This window comes from Fusarium fujikuroi, chromosome FFUJ_chr03, assembly GCF_900079805.1.
Source record: "Fusarium fujikuroi IMI 58289 draft genome, chromosome FFUJ_chr03".
In the NCBI taxonomy this organism is placed as follows: Eukaryota; Fungi; Ascomycota; class Sordariomycetes; order Hypocreales; family Nectriaceae; genus Fusarium; species Fusarium fujikuroi.
In genome coordinates this window covers 69,079-85,915 of record NC_036624.1, presented here as the reverse complement: position 1 = coordinate 85,915, position 16,837 = coordinate 69,079, and the positions used below count along the sequence as shown (strand labels likewise).

The 16,837-nt window shown below is 46.9% G+C and overlaps 6 protein-coding genes; 2 read left to right on the top strand and 4 right to left on the bottom strand.

Moving 5' to 3' along the window:
• Positions 1 to 118: 118 nt before the first annotated feature.
• On the bottom strand, positions 119 to 991 carry FFUJ_02111 (uncharacterized protein; the record flags this gene model as incomplete). XM_023573805.1 has 3 exons in its annotated part: positions 119 to 326; positions 375 to 649; positions 713 to 991. 3 exons carry the CDS (start codon positions 989 to 991, stop codon positions 119 to 121), a joined length of 762 nt encoding a protein of 253 aa, XP_023427270.1.
• A 513-nt stretch (positions 992 to 1,504) lies between these two features.
• FFUJ_02110 (uncharacterized protein) lies at positions 1,505 to 7,807 on the top strand (the record flags this gene model as incomplete). Its single annotated transcript, XM_023573804.1, has 1 exon — positions 1,505 to 7,807. One exon carries the CDS (start codon positions 1,505 to 1,507, stop codon positions 7,805 to 7,807), a length of 6,303 nt encoding a protein of 2,100 aa, XP_023427269.1.
• Positions 7,808 to 10,411: 2,604 nt separating this feature from the next.
• On the bottom strand, positions 10,412 to 11,844 carry FFUJ_02109 (probable homoserine O-acetyltransferase; the record flags this gene model as incomplete). XM_023573803.1 has 4 exons in its annotated part: positions 10,412 to 10,885; positions 10,934 to 11,282; positions 11,332 to 11,719; positions 11,772 to 11,844. The coding sequence occupies 4 exons, from the start codon at positions 11,842 to 11,844 to the stop codon at positions 10,412 to 10,414; spliced, it is 1,284 nt and encodes a 427-aa protein (XP_023427268.1).
• A 761-nt stretch (positions 11,845 to 12,605) lies between these two features.
• On the top strand, positions 12,606 to 13,461 carry FFUJ_02108 (uncharacterized protein; the record flags this gene model as incomplete). XM_023573802.1 has 2 exons in its annotated part: positions 12,606 to 12,747; positions 12,800 to 13,461. The coding sequence occupies 2 exons, from the start codon at positions 12,606 to 12,608 to the stop codon at positions 13,459 to 13,461; spliced, it is 804 nt and encodes a 267-aa protein (XP_023427267.1).
• Positions 13,462 to 14,079: 618 nt separating this feature from the next.
• Positions 14,080 to 15,845, bottom strand: FFUJ_02107 (probable aspartate kinase; the record flags this gene model as incomplete). XM_023573801.1 has 5 exons in its annotated part: positions 14,080 to 14,180; positions 14,239 to 15,494; positions 15,554 to 15,634; positions 15,685 to 15,704; positions 15,771 to 15,845. The coding sequence occupies 5 exons, from the start codon at positions 15,843 to 15,845 to the stop codon at positions 14,080 to 14,082; spliced, it is 1,533 nt and encodes a 510-aa protein (XP_023428755.1).
• Positions 15,846 to 16,501: 656 nt separating this feature from the next.
• FFUJ_02106 (uncharacterized protein) lies at positions 16,502 to 16,816 on the bottom strand (the record flags this gene model as incomplete). The annotated part of the gene is made up of 1 exon (XM_023573800.1): positions 16,502 to 16,816. The coding sequence occupies one exon, from the start codon at positions 16,814 to 16,816 to the stop codon at positions 16,502 to 16,504; it is 315 nt and encodes a 104-aa protein (XP_023427266.1).
• Positions 16,817 to 16,837: the final 21 nt, after the last annotated feature.

Sequence of the window (16,837 nt, the reverse complement as noted above, 5' to 3'; positions counted from 1 at the left end):
ATCCGAAGTTAAAGTCGGTGCAGTAAAGCTACTCTATTACTAGGTATGGTGGAACCTATAGATCTGCTAACAACTCGAGATAAACAATAATATAATCCATCTACAGCTTTATCACTAGCTAACAAGATGTTACAGGTTCCTTGCAAGAATAAATGCAAGAATAGTCGACAAAAGCAGCGTGAAGCAAAGTGTCATTCCGCAACGCGTTTGCTGCGATATCTCTCGTGGCTTGTTGCATATTATCCTGGAACTGATCGCTTCCTTTATTACCATTCGGAAATGGAATATTTGGAGTCGTCCTCTTAAGAAATTTGCAAAGGGGCTCCCTATCTATGTCAGCCGCGGCTTGACGGTAAATTATATAGTAAACTCACCATCCATCTTCAACACTCCAATCCAGGAAGGGTCTTTCGTCCTTAATTAATGTGCTTTTGGGATCCTTATGGTGGTTTTTGAACATTTCTTTGCCGAACTTTTCAAAGTCGCCTCTATAGTATTCTTTCATCATAAGTTCAAAATTCCACCAAAGCCAGCAGATACTCATATGAAACCAGCTAAGCACCCACATAGGCCAGCTAAACACCTCGAGACACATCTTCCTCATACTGCTATACCAGTCATCTACATCTCGACGTCGGTTGATAACGACCTTGGCATTGGGTTAGTAGGTTAAAAGCTCATGGCCGAAGACATTAGTGGGCCCATCGGTGACTGCTTCACAGTTTCCAAGAACAGAGTCAAAGTCAATTGACTCTCTGAAATTGGGATTTCTGAGCTTCCGACGCATTAGGGGAACCCAGAATGCGCAGTCTTCGCGCTGGGGTGACGTAATGACGAACCCATGGTATACGTCACTATATCCGAGGATCCTCAGGGCAGAGCGTAGTGAATCTGTGCCGCTTCGTGAGAGGCCGAGACACAGAACCTCCATCTGCTTGCCATTGTCGCGAAGCCGATTAGGTGGGTTCAATGGATAAACAAACTTCTCCATGGTAGATGCGTTGCGGGAGATAATACACTAAGCTCCAGACTTGAAATTGCCAATAAGCTGTATTTATACCGCGTGATTGGTAGTCAGGGTCAGTTCGTTGATTTGCCTCATTGAGTATAGGGATCGTCATGCTGTACGTTCTGGAGAAATTCAACAGCACTAGCGCTAACGCGCCACTACTATGAGTTATAACCACTATAACCATGTCGATATGGCCGGGAACTCTCTTCTTCATCTAGCAGAGATCTTGCAGATGTCAGAAGAGTATAGCTGCATTACATAAATTAGCGGGGCTTTTCTGTTTGACACACTAAAAGCTCATTGGCCCATCCATCATGCCAAGCCTTCTGCCTAACGGGCTATATCACGAGATTAAATATTATCTGACATATAATAACCCTACGGCGCAGCGTGGTTATTTGTAACATGGCACAAATGCAAAAGAATTATCTGATTTCAAGCTAAACTGACAATCGAAGCACTTGTTTGCTACACCTCCTAGGGTTATTCGCTATGTTGCTGGACGAACTTGATCTTCCGCTAGACGACGTCGTGGTCGTCGATCGGTTGGCTATTGCGGACTATAACCAGTCTCACATCCTGCCCCAAGATGAGGCCACTTTGAAGAGATTGCATGACTGGCTCAGACCAACCAGGTATGAAGGAGATGGTAGTGAGCTGAAGAAGCATAGCAGCTGTCATTTGAAGGGGACTAGCCAGTGGCTCCTCGATTCTCCCATATTTCAACAATGGCATAATGGCCACAATGATGGGATTCTGTGGATTCGAGGTGTTCCCGGCACGGGCAAATCGGTCCTTGCCTCAACACTGATCCATCGCCTCTCATCCGAAGATTGCCCAGTTCTGTACTTTTTCTTTCGTCACACCATCCGATCCAACCATCGCCCCGAGTCTGCCCTCCGCGACTGGCTCGCTCAGGTCCTACCTTTTAGTCCTCCTCTACAACTGGCCATAAGGAATCTGATCTCTCCGCCCATCTGTCTCGACTTTGTTGACGATCTGTCCTTGGTTGAGCTGTGGCATCTCGTTCGACTTGCCCTGAAAAGCATGCCCAGGGCCTACTGCGTTGTCGATGCCCTGGATGAGATGGACAGTAATGCCTTGGAAGATTTCTTGCAGTTGATTGATCAATTGGGCAACATGCACCCTGAAAGAATCAAGCTCATAATTACAAGCCGTCCTATTTCGACGATTGGGAAGATCGTGCGAAACTTGAAGCTTTTGGACATTCGTCTAGATAAGAAAGCTATCAATCCCGATATATCTACCTATCTTGAACATCGACTCGATGCCTCCAAGATATCGCCTGAGGCCAGGGTTTCAGTCAAGAAAACAGTTTTCAAGAAGGCCAATGGGTTGTTTCTATATGGCAAGTTGGCCATGGACCAAATTTCTGAGCTACAAACCGAATCTGAAGCGGAAATATTCGAGAGCATTGAAAGGATGCCCATCAGCCTATCGGACATGTATAGAAATCTCTTTAGTGAGCATACGGACCGTACCGAACTCCCAGAAGGACTGCAAATGCTCGTCTTGCAACTTGTCACTCATGCTACTCGACCATTGCGTCTTCTTGAGATATCCGACTGTATCAGAGTAACCCAGCCCCAATATGGTCAAGATACCGGAACTATCAAGAACTATGTTCGGACTTGTTGTGGACCATTACTGGAAGTCCTTCCTGACGAAACTGTCCGCGTCGTTCATCATTCTTTGACTGAGTATCTCTTCGGACTTGACCGATCTCCGGATGATCACGAGATCTCTGTGTTTGAGCCTGGCCCGACACACAATCTTCTCGCAAACCTCTGCGTATCATATCTTGACTCAGGCCATCTGGACAAGATCAAGTTTCAGGATTACGGCCGCGTCATCGAGATTGTTATGTCAACGAACCAAGATTTACCGCCTTTTTTGAACTACGCGGTACAAAACTGGTATGTTCACACTAAGGAAGCTGCTAGGCGAGATTTCGCACAGGAAGAAACAAACAACAGAATCCTTTCAATGCTCATGATTCCAAAACATGTAAAGCTACTAGCCACTCTGGCAGAGAAACCTTGTTGGGAAAATGGCTTCCAACGGCACCGTGATCCGGAAGCTCCCCTTGAAACAGAGGTGTTGATTTTCGGCATAAAGCTAGGGTTGACTAGTTTTATTGACAGTCTACTTAAATTTTGTGGCGAGGAAGCACTCAAGTTTCATGGATACTTAGAGAATTACCCTCCATTACACCAGGCTGTGAACGACGGAAATCTAGACATTGTCCGTTTGCTCGTTAGGCATGGCGCCGAACTGGACGAACACGACAGTAGGGGATGCACACCACTTCACAGGGCGTTAAGTGGAGGTGCCAGAACAAAAGGCAACCTACGTTCCGCTATCGTCGATTGCCTACTGGAAGCTGGCGCCGACCCGTGGAAAACGCAGGAGGATAGCAAGAAAGCACCTCGCTTGAGGTTACCCATTCAGGAGGCCTTTCTTGTCGACGATAGGACAGTTCCTCAGCTGTTTCTACCATCCATCAAGACTCAAAAGCAGGCCAACAAGGCTTTGAGTTGGGTTATCAATGGCTTCAAGGACCTGATATTGATGAGGGCGATCTTGGAACTTGGCCTGGCAGGCATCAACGATCATGCTGATTCTCCAACCCCTTTGTTCCAGGCATGCAAGCAGGTCGATCCCATGATGGTCTCTATACTATTGGAAGCCGGTGCAGACCCAAACATCTGCCAACTGCGCCCAAAGCCGAGACTACTAGCAGAGAGCATAAAGCAGCGCAGAGCGCTTAGTGGTTCTCGGGATGAAATGGGGGGACCCAACGTTCTACACGCACTGGCAGCGCCTTACTGTGCATCGAAAGATCCATACAGCAGCTACAAGCGAGCTTCAGCCTTTCCTAACAAATATCCACCTGATGATGAAGCTATCCGAGAGTGTTTCCGTTTAGTTATCAATGCAGGTGCTAATGTCAACCATATCGATAGCGCAGAAAATACGCCACTTCATCTAGCGGAAATCCCTCTCATGGCACAACTTCTTCTTGAGGCTGGAGCGGACATCACTGCGATTAACTGGCGTAACGATACGCCGCTTCACGCCTCCCAAGATATTGATATCATGAAGATAATACTCAGCAAGACGGATATCGACATCAGGGATCGAGAGAGCAAAACAATGTTTTATCGGTTGCTAGAGAGAACATGTGCCAGAGGACCCAAGGCACTCTCATCATTAGAGGGTGCTATGCAGCTTCTTGATCTCGGGGTTGATGCTCGTAGTGTCGACGATGACGGTAACACTGCATTGCACTATTTAGCCTCCACAGAAAAAGGGTTTGCTAGTCCTGAAGGGATAAAACTTCTTGAGAGATTAATGCAGGACGGAGTAGATCCAAACCTGTACAATACAAGGGGCGAAGCTGCTGTTCACAGGCTGTCTATGCAGGGTGACCCCTGCAGCATTGTGTCTCCTCCGTGTTTGAGGAAATTTATTGAGCTTACAAAAGCTGATATCAACGGTATGGATAGCAAGGGCCAAACACTTCTCTTCAGCATCATTGATAGGGTTCATGTCAGCTTGGAAGATTTGGTCAAGGAACTTGCAGTAGAATGCAGATTCTCGCAGGCCGACATGACGAAAAACACAGATATTGAGAAGGGTGAGAGCTTTATTTCTGTCATGGCAGATTTAGGGGCACGATTTGATGTGACGGACCAGCAAGGGCGGACATTACTGCACGCTGCAATTCGGAACTGTCGCAATGGCAAGGATTTCGATGTTCTACATCATCTTATCGAGCTTGGAGCTGATCCTCTCCAAACTGATCGCGAGGGAAACACAATATGGCATGAGGCGATGTCAAAATATGCCAACCAGGCCCTTGGATCCCTCGGATCACCGTCACTGGAGACTCTGCAAAGCATCACAGATTTGGGTATAGATCCTGCAAAAGCTAATAATCAAGGAATCACGCCATTTCATCTCTTCTGCGAGTACAAGCAGCCGGCTTCAAACACCGTCTTATTTGAGTATCTGCTGCAACAGCTTGGAGATGTCAACATGAGAGATAACAATGGGATTACTGCACTTCATATCGGTTCAACTTACTCTACTGACTTCACAAGGAGGCTTCTAGAGCGCGGTGCTGATGCAACACTGGTTACCAAGGAGGGGATGAATGTCTTTCATCTCGCATCCCGGGGTCGACAGAGCAACACCATTGGTCTTCTTCTGGATTGGCTCAGAGAAAGAACAGCTAAGGAAGAGCTGCAGAACCTACTCAACCTCAAAGACAACTGTGGTCGGGCCCCGCTGTACTACGCTTGCGCCTCTGGTCGCTTTCAGTCCGTTGACCTTCTCATCAATGCTGGTGCGGTCGTCGAAATGGAAACGTACGAAGGCTCTGCATTGAGTGGTTGTGTATGTATCGAAGAGGAGACCAAGAACTGGCAGGAGTTTCGTTCCCAGACTTGCCCTGATTCAGGTGCCGTGCTTGTTGATGATACAAAACGGCCCAAGTATGCACCAGTCGAGGGACCGCTACTGGAAACTTTGGATCTCATCATTGGCAACGCCGCTACACCAAACTGGCATCTCCTTGATATGGCCATCTCTGAGGCTGCTAAGTTGGCTATGGATGAGCATCTATATCCCGCTGAGAAACACCGGCTCTCCTATCATCCAAACCATGATTACACCGTAGAGTGTCTCGTACAAGCACGAAAGGCTTTGGGCGTTGGAGGCGAGATGCCTTGTGCGCCCGCGGTAAAGCAGTGCTTACAACGACGAGAAGAGATATTCAAGGGAGACTTTGTCGACAAGAAATGTGAATGCGGCAAATGCTACAAGTTTCCGTGGCATGTAAGCAAACTCAAGAGTTGGAAGTGCTATAACGCTATTCCCAACTACATCAACGAAGTTTCCCCCACACCTGAAGACTTACAACCCGTTCTCGTCAACTTCGCAAAAGATGGCATGGCGAGGCTTCTTGATACTTTGCTTACACCAGAAACAATTCTCGGCCTTGGGAGGACGGAGTATCAGAGCATATCTTCGCTGATGCGTGCTGCATGTGAATCCACAGAGCCTAATATGCCAGTGATCAGGCTTTTAGTATCAAAGGGTCTCGAACTGGGTGAAAGGAAGCCACCAGAATACGACTTTCTTCATGTCCTGACCCGAGGGGGGGAACATCCCTGGTGGCATACAGGCGAGGCACTTCCCTACCTGATCGGGCAAGGCGTGTACCTGGAAAGCAGAGATGCAGGCGGACTCACGCCACTGATGGCCAGTTTGGGCAACATCGAGAAACCTGTGTGGACTCCTAAGGCTACGGAGATGCTTCTACGGGCTGGTGCAGATCCCAATAGCGTGGATTATGAAGGCAAATCTTGTCTTGCACGCGTTATTGATAATAAGACAATCTTCGAGATGCTGATACACCATGGAGCTATCGTCGACCCTTCCCTACTCACTTCCGCGATTCTCTCCAAAGATGTTGGTATGGTAGAGATGGTACTGTCTTCTGGTGCAGATGCAAATGTCTGCAGACCATCAAGCCCGCCTTGTCCAGATGAAGAAAGATGGAGAATGTATTACAAAGTGGACATCCCTGCCTCTTTTCGCGAGATACACCCTCTCGATATGGTGATTAGCGAGATCGATAGTGAGACTGCGAGCGAGATTGACTGTGAGGCGTATATCCGCATGGTCGAGATACTGCTCAAGTTTGGCTCTAATCCAAATGCTCCCTTCCATCACACAACAGTGGCGCATAAGACACTGAGAAATGCCAAGTTCAGTCTTCATGTGCGGAATAAAAATGGTGCCAACCCCAGGGTTACTCACAGCGTCCGAAGGAAATACTTGGACCTCATTCTCCAGCATCCGATTCTCGACGTCGATCTGAGGGACACTGCAGGTGTTCCATTACTTCATGTTGCTTTCAAGAAAGCTGATGAAAAGTCAGCTCGAACACTGATCGATAGGGGCGCTGACTTATATGCAAGAGATGATTTTGATCGGAATATCTTCCATATAGGATCTACCCTCCTTTCCAAGAAGGCGCTATTCGACTACATTATAGCTCGCGCACCAGAGCTTTTAGATCAGGTCGATAAATGCGGCAGACCACCACTACACCATGCGCTGGACGATAGAAATGAATTTGGATATCTGAGCAGCCTGGAAAAAGTTGAAGAGTTTGTCCAAATGCTCATAGCTGCAGGAGCCAACATTTTTGTAAGGGATGAAAATGGCAATACACCCCTGCATCTTCTTTTGCAGAGGGAATGGAAACTACTCGTGGATGATCGTGGTGGTGAGGTTTGGCAAGGGTCTGTATACCCAACAATGGAGTTGCTTCTCTCGAAAGGTGCAGACATCAATGCACGAAACCAAATGGGCGAGACACCTATCTTCTCTTTCTTCCGCGAGGGCGATCTCTACGTTGACATGCCCAGAACTGATTCCAACAAGGGATTTCCGGCTCCGTTCAGGTACACCTCTAAGTCTGAGAGACAAGCCATGGAAGAAAGACGACCAGTGCTATGGGCGCTCTTCGAAAAGGCGGGTGTGGACTGGACTGCTATTAACGCAAATGGCCAGTCTCTACTTCATCTTGTGGCCAGTCACCGATGTCAAGGAAGTTGTTTCACGAGACTGGAAAGGTTCAAGCTTTTAATAGGTAAAGGTCTGGATCCTTTAGTGGAGGATCAGGAGCATCGGACGGCGTTGGATATTGCGGCTGCAAACGGGGGTTATGATATCATGGAGTTGTTTAAAACAGAGTAGAGGCAATTCTCTTTCCCGATAACCAAGTTAGAAGATTGTTATTCTTATGCCAAATCTAGTAAGGACGAAGTTACTCTCAATTACCCTAGTTTTTGTAAAGGAAACTATGTGTTTTATATACCCCCACGATTTGGCTACAGAGTCTATTCTGCCTGAAAGAGGGAAAAGGTCAATGTGTTGTTTTGGCCGAGTGGCTTGGATTCATCCTACGGGATGTTGAAATAGCCGACTAAATGAAATGAAACGTATACCCAGACGGCAATACCGGCAGACTGGTTCGGCTACCAAAGCGTCAAAGCCACTCCGTTCTAGGTCATTAATAGAACCCACCCTCTATTAAAACTCAAAGATCTGCAGAGACACACGAGGGCAATTAGCATGTTTCTCCACATGGTCGGTCCGACCATGTCAGATCTTTTGAAGTAACGCAGGAATCGTTATTATAGAATACCTACTTACCTTATGAAATTGCTCAATCTCTTCAATTAGACCAACGGCAGAAACAAATAGAGGCTATGGCATGTGAGAACCCCCAGCTTTTTCCATTGCTTAACGAATAGACACATACAAGACCGTAATGCATTACCGATATGTATGCGGAAACGTCAATATGTATTAGGGTGCGCCTCGTTAACCTCTAGTTTATGTTGATCTTTACAGCTAAATGTCAGCTGGCATGTTGTGGCGTTCAGTAAGAGCATTAGTGGAAATGAGCTGAAGGCTTAAATTGAGGTATTTTATACTCCGTAGGAGAGCTGCTGTGCTGCCCAAAGTGCGGTTTGCGTTTAATTTCAGTTAATAGAATTAGTAGCTAATGCTAGCACCACAAACCCTACCCCCTTACAGTATTACCTCTAACGTAATTATCTTAGCTATAATAAGTATTAGCAGATATAATTATCTTATCTTTATGATAAACTAGACAGATTTTCTTAATCCTGGTTGGTCTCTGAAGTTCTAGCCTGCTTAGCGGCATTACTAACTCTAAGCCTGTAACTTCCCAGGCATGGCTTGTGGCTTGGGCTAGGAATGTATTACTAGGTAGGCTGCATAATGGCTTAACTCTATTTTAGAGACCTTTAGTTGGTAATGTTGTCGTCGGTCAATGGTTACAAATTTCAGAGGGTTACCACTTTCAACCTTTCAATCAGCGGCAATTATACTCTGTACAGCAACTTGATTGGCATTTAATATGAAAGAGGGGGATACTCGAACACCGCTCTTACTGGGTGTTGTTCTACCATTACTGCTGCTGACGTTTACTGTTGTGCTTCTACGTGTGTATACTCGAGCTGTGTTGCTAAAGCAATTCGGTGCCGACGATACTTGGGCTGTATTGTCTATGGTCAGTCCCAGCTTCAACACCAGAGACCAGGCCGGGTGCTAAGTATGAGAATAACAGGTTTTTATCACTTCATGTTCATTTGGCATATTGTTAGGTATGAGGAAATTCCGTCTCAATACGGGCGAGGGTGAGAAATTAAATTACAATAGGCATTAAATATGGATTTGGTAGACACCAAATGTTCTTGACAGAGGACGATTCCAGGAATTGCTTCAAGGTTTGTTTCTAGAAGGTTTACTTGCTCACTTACTGATACCATTAAAAGGTATTTTACGTCAGCATCATCCTTTACCTCGTATCTCTAGGTGCGATCAAAACAACACTCCTCTGCCAATACTACCGCGCTTTCGCCACAAACAAGATGAGGACAGTTCTTCTCGTTGCTATGGTCCTCGTTTCAACCTGGAGCATTTCTCAGATATTCCTTAATATCTTCATTTGCACACCTGTAGCGGCGTTCTGGGACCCAGCTATCCAGGGCAAATGCGTTCCGAAACATCCAATGTGGTACATCACTGCAGCTGGTAACATCGCGACGGACATAATAATTATAGCAATTCCCTTGCCTGTGGTGATGAAGCTAAAGCTGGCCCGTCGGCAGCGCTTTGTTCTGCTTGCTGTTTTCTGCGTGGGATTTCCGTAAGTCCCTCAAGCATTCTTCTCTTGACACCAACTACTAATTATCTATATAGTACTTGTGCTATTTCTGTAGTTCGAATTTTCCATCTAGATTGCCTAAAAGATATCTCCTGGGAAAATGTCGACGTGGCGTGTTGGTCGTTTGCTGAACTTTGTTGCGGACTACTATGCGCTTGCGTTCCGACGCTACGACCTCTTTTTTCTCGATACTTCCCGACAATGTCCAGTCATATCGCTGGAGCAAGACACTCGCTATCAATCGGCTACCAGATCCCGACACTTTGAGCCATTGCCACGATACCGAACGACAATACAGGAGCAATATACAGGACGATTTGCTTCAAGATAATAGCCGACCAATAAGGATACTGTGCGTGTCGGAGTTCACAGTGACAGAAACAAAGTAATTTGTGAAGGCAAAACGTGGGGAGCGTCAGAGCCATGGGCGGTATATGTGTCTCATGTGTTTAGCGATCTCTAGTCAATTAGGAAAGCGAGACGGAGGCTAGGCATGTTGCCAGCTCCAGATTGTCCGCAGCTTCATCAAAGGCACTCTTATCTTCTCTCGGTGCATCATGATAGATATGTGTAGTAATCTACATACTCATACTGTCCTCACATTACAGAGCCGCTCTCTGCATAATATCCGGTAAACTCTCATGCAGAAATCCAACCAACAACCAGTTCAACTGGCTCCACTCGATCAAGAAGGCATCATGCCCATCGTCACTAACAATCTCTCTCAACTTGGCATTTGGCACGGTTCGTGCAATCTGCTCTTGCTCCGCAAGCGTATACAGCCCATCACTCCGTATGCCCAGCACAAGGGTAGGCTGCTCAATCAGTGACAGCGCTTCGGTTATGGTCCGTGTTCGCCCCCGAGCCAGGTCATGAGTGTCGAGCTTATTAGTGAGGGCGATGTAGCAGTTGCTGTCGAAGCGGTCGGAAAACTTCTTGGCTTGGTAGCGGAGATAGGATTGGGCCGCGAAGTTGGAGTCGGCACGGTCAAAGGCTACAGGTGTTTCATCGGCCCCTCCTTGGCTATGAATTGGTGTACTGTTGCTCGGCAATGTCTCGCTGCCTTTATTTTTTGCCTTAAGCTTTTGTTAGACCCAGTTTTCTCACGAAGCTTAGGTGCTCACCTTCTTCTTGTTTCCCGTATCGCGCCCAAATCGCCTCTCAAGGGAGTCCCGACTTCGATACGTCAACAATGCTGTCATACGAGCCGCTTCCAGTCCAAGAATGGGCGGATCATCGAAGCCATAACGACCATTCTTGTATTTAACGTCGCTTCGAATGGCATGGCGCTGTGCCTCACCCCAGCCAATGGCCCACGCACTTTGATGACTTGACGTTGCAGCTGGTACAATACAACGAACGTAGTCTTTACCAAAGAACGCCCATTCGAGAACGTGCATACCGCCCATAGAGCCACCAATGACAGCAGCAACCTTTCGAACTCCGAGTCTGTCTAGGACCAACTTGTGAAGCCTGCAATACTTAGCGGGTGACTGTGGTTGTCTCAGTAAATATCACCTACCGAACATCATCTCGGATAGTAGTTGCAGGAAAGTCAGCCCCGTACCATCCCTCCGAGTAGTCTCCATTCTTGGCTGTCACAGGACTGGCGGTTCCATATGGGCTTCCTAGACTGTTCATACAGATGACAAAGAACTTGTCCGTGTCAAACGCCTTTCCAGGTCCAAGAAGCGGGCCCCACCAGTCGCTGACATCTGCACTCCCAGATAACGCATGGCAAATGATCATGACATTATTGGCCTTTGGTGATAGCTTGCCCCAGCTCATATACGCAACTGGCACATTTCGCATCTCAACACCAGATTCGAGCGTGAAGTTGGGGACCGTTATGATTTCTCGTCCAGGTACACGATTCGAGAACGGATTGACGGGCCTGGGAATACTCCTCTCTGTGTTAAGTCAGTAGAACTCTATTAAGACATGCTGAACCCAATGTCTTACCATATGTAGTACCATTACCAAGGCCATCGTGAATGGGCGTTGGCAACGCAGGGGCCGTTGTCGTCGTCGTCATTCTTCGTCTTGCTGCTACAAACAATTTGCCAGAAGAGCTAATCAAAATACACTGGGGACGGGATAGAATATGTTTGTGAAGCGCTCTCAGAGTCTGGCGTTGGCTCATGGGAGACGATTGCTTAGTAAGAGAGTAAAGAGAAATATCATCAGGGAGGGCATACTACAGCAACAGCAGCCAACTTCAAGAATTAGTCAATCTTTCATGTCAAAAACGTAATCTGATCTCATTTTCATAAGAGATAACCCAGTGTAAGTACCTACCCGTGTTATTCTCGAACCTCCGAAGTGGCCAGCACAACCTCCGATCCTTCGACCCACTTCTGCAAGCTTCCGTACGTCTTCCGATCGATAGAACAAGCTTCTGGAAGCCTCTCGGTGGCCAGATCTAGATTCATCCTTGCATTTGTGGCTCCGGTAGTCCCGCTATTGTCAAGCTTACCAATGCGGTTGCCTTACAGATCTTAGCGAGGCATTCCGAGTGGTTCGGATGGTATGCATCACATACGGCTTACTCAATGGTGAAACAGCGTTGAACACCTTTACAGAGAATAAACCAAGTTCTGCCGTTACTTACAGTATACTACGTATAGAGGAGACCGGACGAAAGGAAGAAAAGGTTAATAAAAAGGTTGGTGAAGGTCTAAAATATAATCAATTACAGCAACTCACCAACATTCATCTAATTCACTACTTTGACCCCAAGCATCCTTTGACCTTCAATTCAATTCTGTTTCAAAATATTATTTATCTCCGATCAAGATGAGATTTCTTTGTCTCCACGGGTACGCCTTCAGCGTAGAGGTTCTCCAACAACAGATGGAGCCCATCACTGCTCATCTGCCAAGTGACTGGGAGTACGAATTCCTCGAGGCGGGCATGGAACCCACAGAACTGATGCTCCGTAAGTGTCAACAAGTCCGTCTCCACTGTATTCACGGAGCTAACAAGACCAGCAAATCTCAAGCAAGTCCCCAAGCCCAACTACAGCTGGTACAACTTTCCCTACCCGGAAGACGTCGAAGAGGCATATGAGCGTCTAGCTGCCTACGTCGAGTCAGACGGTCCATTTGATGGAGTCTGGGGCTTCTCCCAGGGGGGTTCTATGGCCGCCCTTCTTCTTCTCATGCACCAAGCTGAGCATCCCGATACACCATACCCTTTCAAGATGGCCATCTTCACATCAGCCTTCCTTCCCCACTCCTTTGACAATGGTGTGGTCAGCTGGGATCTTACAGAGAAGAACACTCTTGAACCGACATACCTCCCTGGACGAATTGACGTTTCTCACGGCAAGAAGTTGGACTGGAAGAAGGATCTTCACACTTCAATTGAGTATGACATGATCAACGCTGTCAAGGATGAGCTTGACTTTCCTGTTGATCTCCTCCTTCGATGGAGACCGAGTGATATCCCTGAAAAGATCCCAGTACCTTCTGTCCATGTCCGTGGTTTGAAGGATCATTACTCATTCGTCGATGAGTCTGTATACGAGTTGTTTGATCCCGATATGGCGAGGAAGATGACACATCGTGGTGGACACAACTTCCCCCGATATAACGAGGAGTTGGTGCACTTTGCAGAGTTGATTATCGATACGGTTGTTTCTCTTTACTAGAGGATTATGTTCGTTTTTCTTATGTTAATGTTGCTGGATGGCTGATTGCAAACGAAAAGTTTCAGAATTGTTATGGGATATAATAGATTATTTCTTTACCTTAGACTTTATAAAATAGATTGAGATTGTGTCTTTACATCTTTTATAGACTGTGATTCCTCTAAAGTCTAGCATAAAGACTAGCCATATATGGACTCTTTAAGATCTAATTCTTGGTTTTAGAAAGCATGACCTAATCTTATAGACAGTACAAGCGCTTTGGGTGACCACATACAGGAGCTTATCCTCTTGGTGGAATCAGGAAGCATCCAGAAGATCGTCGGGTTAGATGTCAGTGTCGATAGATAGTTATCGAGAAAACCTCTAATCACCGTGAAGAAAGATGTATTTAACATCCAAAAGCCGAAAGTTGATTACGATTAAATTGGAAGGAGGAAGTAAAATCAAGCCGGATTGCTCCGGCTCTCATGACAATAAATGACGGTACGAACAGCTCGTATTGTACACTCCAACAGCACTTGACATATATTTTTGCTCCACAATGACGCCGATATAATAACTACCTACTTTAGCTCTTTTAAGTAAGAAACCGCGTGCTTGGTTGTTTACGGATATAATCTATATGGCGTTCTTCGTAAATAATTCATCATGCAACATATTCAGAGCCCTAGTGGCGTCCTTATCCGGGATCACACAAGATATGTTGATCTCGCTAGCGCCTATCACCAAAACATATTAGCACACGATTTGTCAAAGACTCAGCTACAGTTAACGTACCTTGGGAGATCATCTCAATGTTGACATCCTGCTCCCCCAGAATGGCAAACATTTTGCCAGCAATCCCAGTCATGTTCTTCAATTCAGCACCAACGAGACTCAGGATAGCCATGTCAGGCAGCACATTGACCTCTCCTTCTTCAGCAAGCCTGCACTGAACATTCTTGATCTGGGAAGGATCCATGTTGGAACTGTTGATTGCCATAGAAACATGGACTTCCGAGGTGGAGATTAGATCGACTGAGATATCGTGCTCGGCCAGAATGGTGAAGACCTTGACGAAGAAGCCGTGAGACATGGACTGTTTGTTGCTGAGTATGTTGAAGATGGTGATGTCTCGTTTGATAGTGACAGCAGTTGGCATTTTCGGCAGTGCTGTGGAAGAAGTACTGTCCGAGTCTGAAGGATCTAGGTAGTCGATCGGCCACGAAGATGTGTCATCACCATCAGTGGGAACAACGACAGTTCCTTGGCCCCACGGCTTCTGCACATTCTTGACAAATATGCTAACTGGAGGCTTTGCTTGGATTGCCAGAGACAGTGCAAGATGATGAATGACCTCTGATCCATAGAATGTAAGTTCAGCTGCTTCTGACGGAGTAATCGAAGGGAGGCACCTAGCATCAGGAACTTCTCTGGGATCAGCTGTGAAAATACCATCAACCTCTTTCCAGATCTGTACCCTCTCTGCATGTAAACCGATCGCCACTAAGACAGCACATAGATCAGAATATCCTCTTCCAATACCACTGTCTATCAGGCTCCCCGGAACAGCGCCGAAGAAACCAGTGATGACGGGGACTCTCCCATTGCAAGCTTCGACTCGCTTCCCAAAGACTGCTGCAGCTTCGTGGAAGAAGTCGGGTCTCAACTGATCCAGATTATTGCTGGGTACAATATCGGAGAGATCGACGTACTCCGCTGGGATGTCTCTGTCTCGTAGCATAGCAACCATGAGTCGACAGCTCAGCTTCTCGCCGAAGCTGACCATTTTGTCTTTTGCTTTGCCATTAATGTCGAGGTTGAAGCGCTTGGCAGCGGATGTGTAATCAAGTAGCTCTTGGCAATCTGCCGTGATTTGTCGAATTGTGTCATCACGGATGTCCTGTCTCAAGATATACATCTGGACAGTGGCCACTTGGTCGTCACGGATATCTCGAATGATACTGCGAAGTCTGTCGAATAGTAACTCTTGCATGTCAGGGTCTTGAGTTATGGCTACAATGCCTCTCAGCGTCCGGTAGACTTGTAGCAGCCTTGATAATCGTGATTAGTAGCTTGAGATGGTGCGAGGTTATCTGGTTGTTTGACTCACCTGCTCGTTGTTCCAAAGACTTTCTTGCCTGAGCTTCTTGCAGAACATATCACTGCTGGTCTGTCACCTCCAAGCCTCGCACTGCAACAAGATTAGCCGGCGACCTTGATACGCTAGTGGCTCAGCTGTACCTTTTTACAATCTCGGCAACCTACCATGCTCATGTCAGCATTCGTCACTATGGCAAAGCGGTTGAACAAAGAGCGATGCAACTGACCTTGTCTGGAAATTTACCAATGCTAGTTCCACCAAACTTCTGAGCCACCCAGGAATTATCTCGACGACTACGCATGCTGGCAAGCTTCGCAAGATACGCAAGGACGAACTGTTGCAGGGCTGATTGGGTTTGCAGCGTTTCAAGCGCAGGTATAACTTAGATAATTAACTATGTTCTCGGCAAGCCCAAAAATAGCAACTATGAATGTCAGTCCCTTGTCACGTTGAGTTCAGGCAGCTCTCGGCACCCTTATCCTCGGCGGCTTATCTTATCGCGAGAAGTCCCCGATGTCAGCGCCGAGGTAGCAGAATTGATGAAAACAGTGAACATGGGTATCATTGTTGGGGTGCATGTTTGCCAATTCAAGTCTCAATAACGTCACCTTGAGATGTAAAGTTTCCGGGTGCGCACTGCAATACAATTGGCCAACACCGAAAACCTCAAGTCATTGAAATTTGGTCAAATCGGTAAGGCCCAGTGGAGCCTCCGATTGCTCTGACTATCGGGAGGCTGGTCGGAACCTTTTTCGTCGGATCCGATCCGAGCATTCGCATTACATTTGGGCTGTTCATATGTTGCTGACATCAAATCATGCCAATAGCATTACCAATAGCACCTGATATCACATCAAGATTTTTGCAACTGACGGAAGAGAAAGGGCAAAGCCATTGATTTTCGGGCCGCATCCCGCTAAACCCTGCACGTGAACAGGCGCGTCTCCCATGATCAACTTATTTACTCTTGAAAGGCCAAATAGACAACTTTCCGAAATCCCAAACCCCCTCAATCGTAAAAATATCCTTCCGAATAATCTCCTTGATCTCCTCCTCGCTCTCAGCCTTGATGATCATGACTGTTCCATTCTCGGCGACTTGTTGGCCTTCGGCGCTGTGATGAGCAAGGGTGCTGCCGAAGAAGGGGACGCGGCCGGCTTTGACCAGGGGAGCTGCGTCTTGGTTGTGAGGCTTGAGGAGGACCTGTCGCTTGGCCAGGACGTCAGGAAGATCAGGGATTATGACGAGGTATTCTTTGAGCTCGGTAGCCATGACGGGCAGTGGTGGAGATGT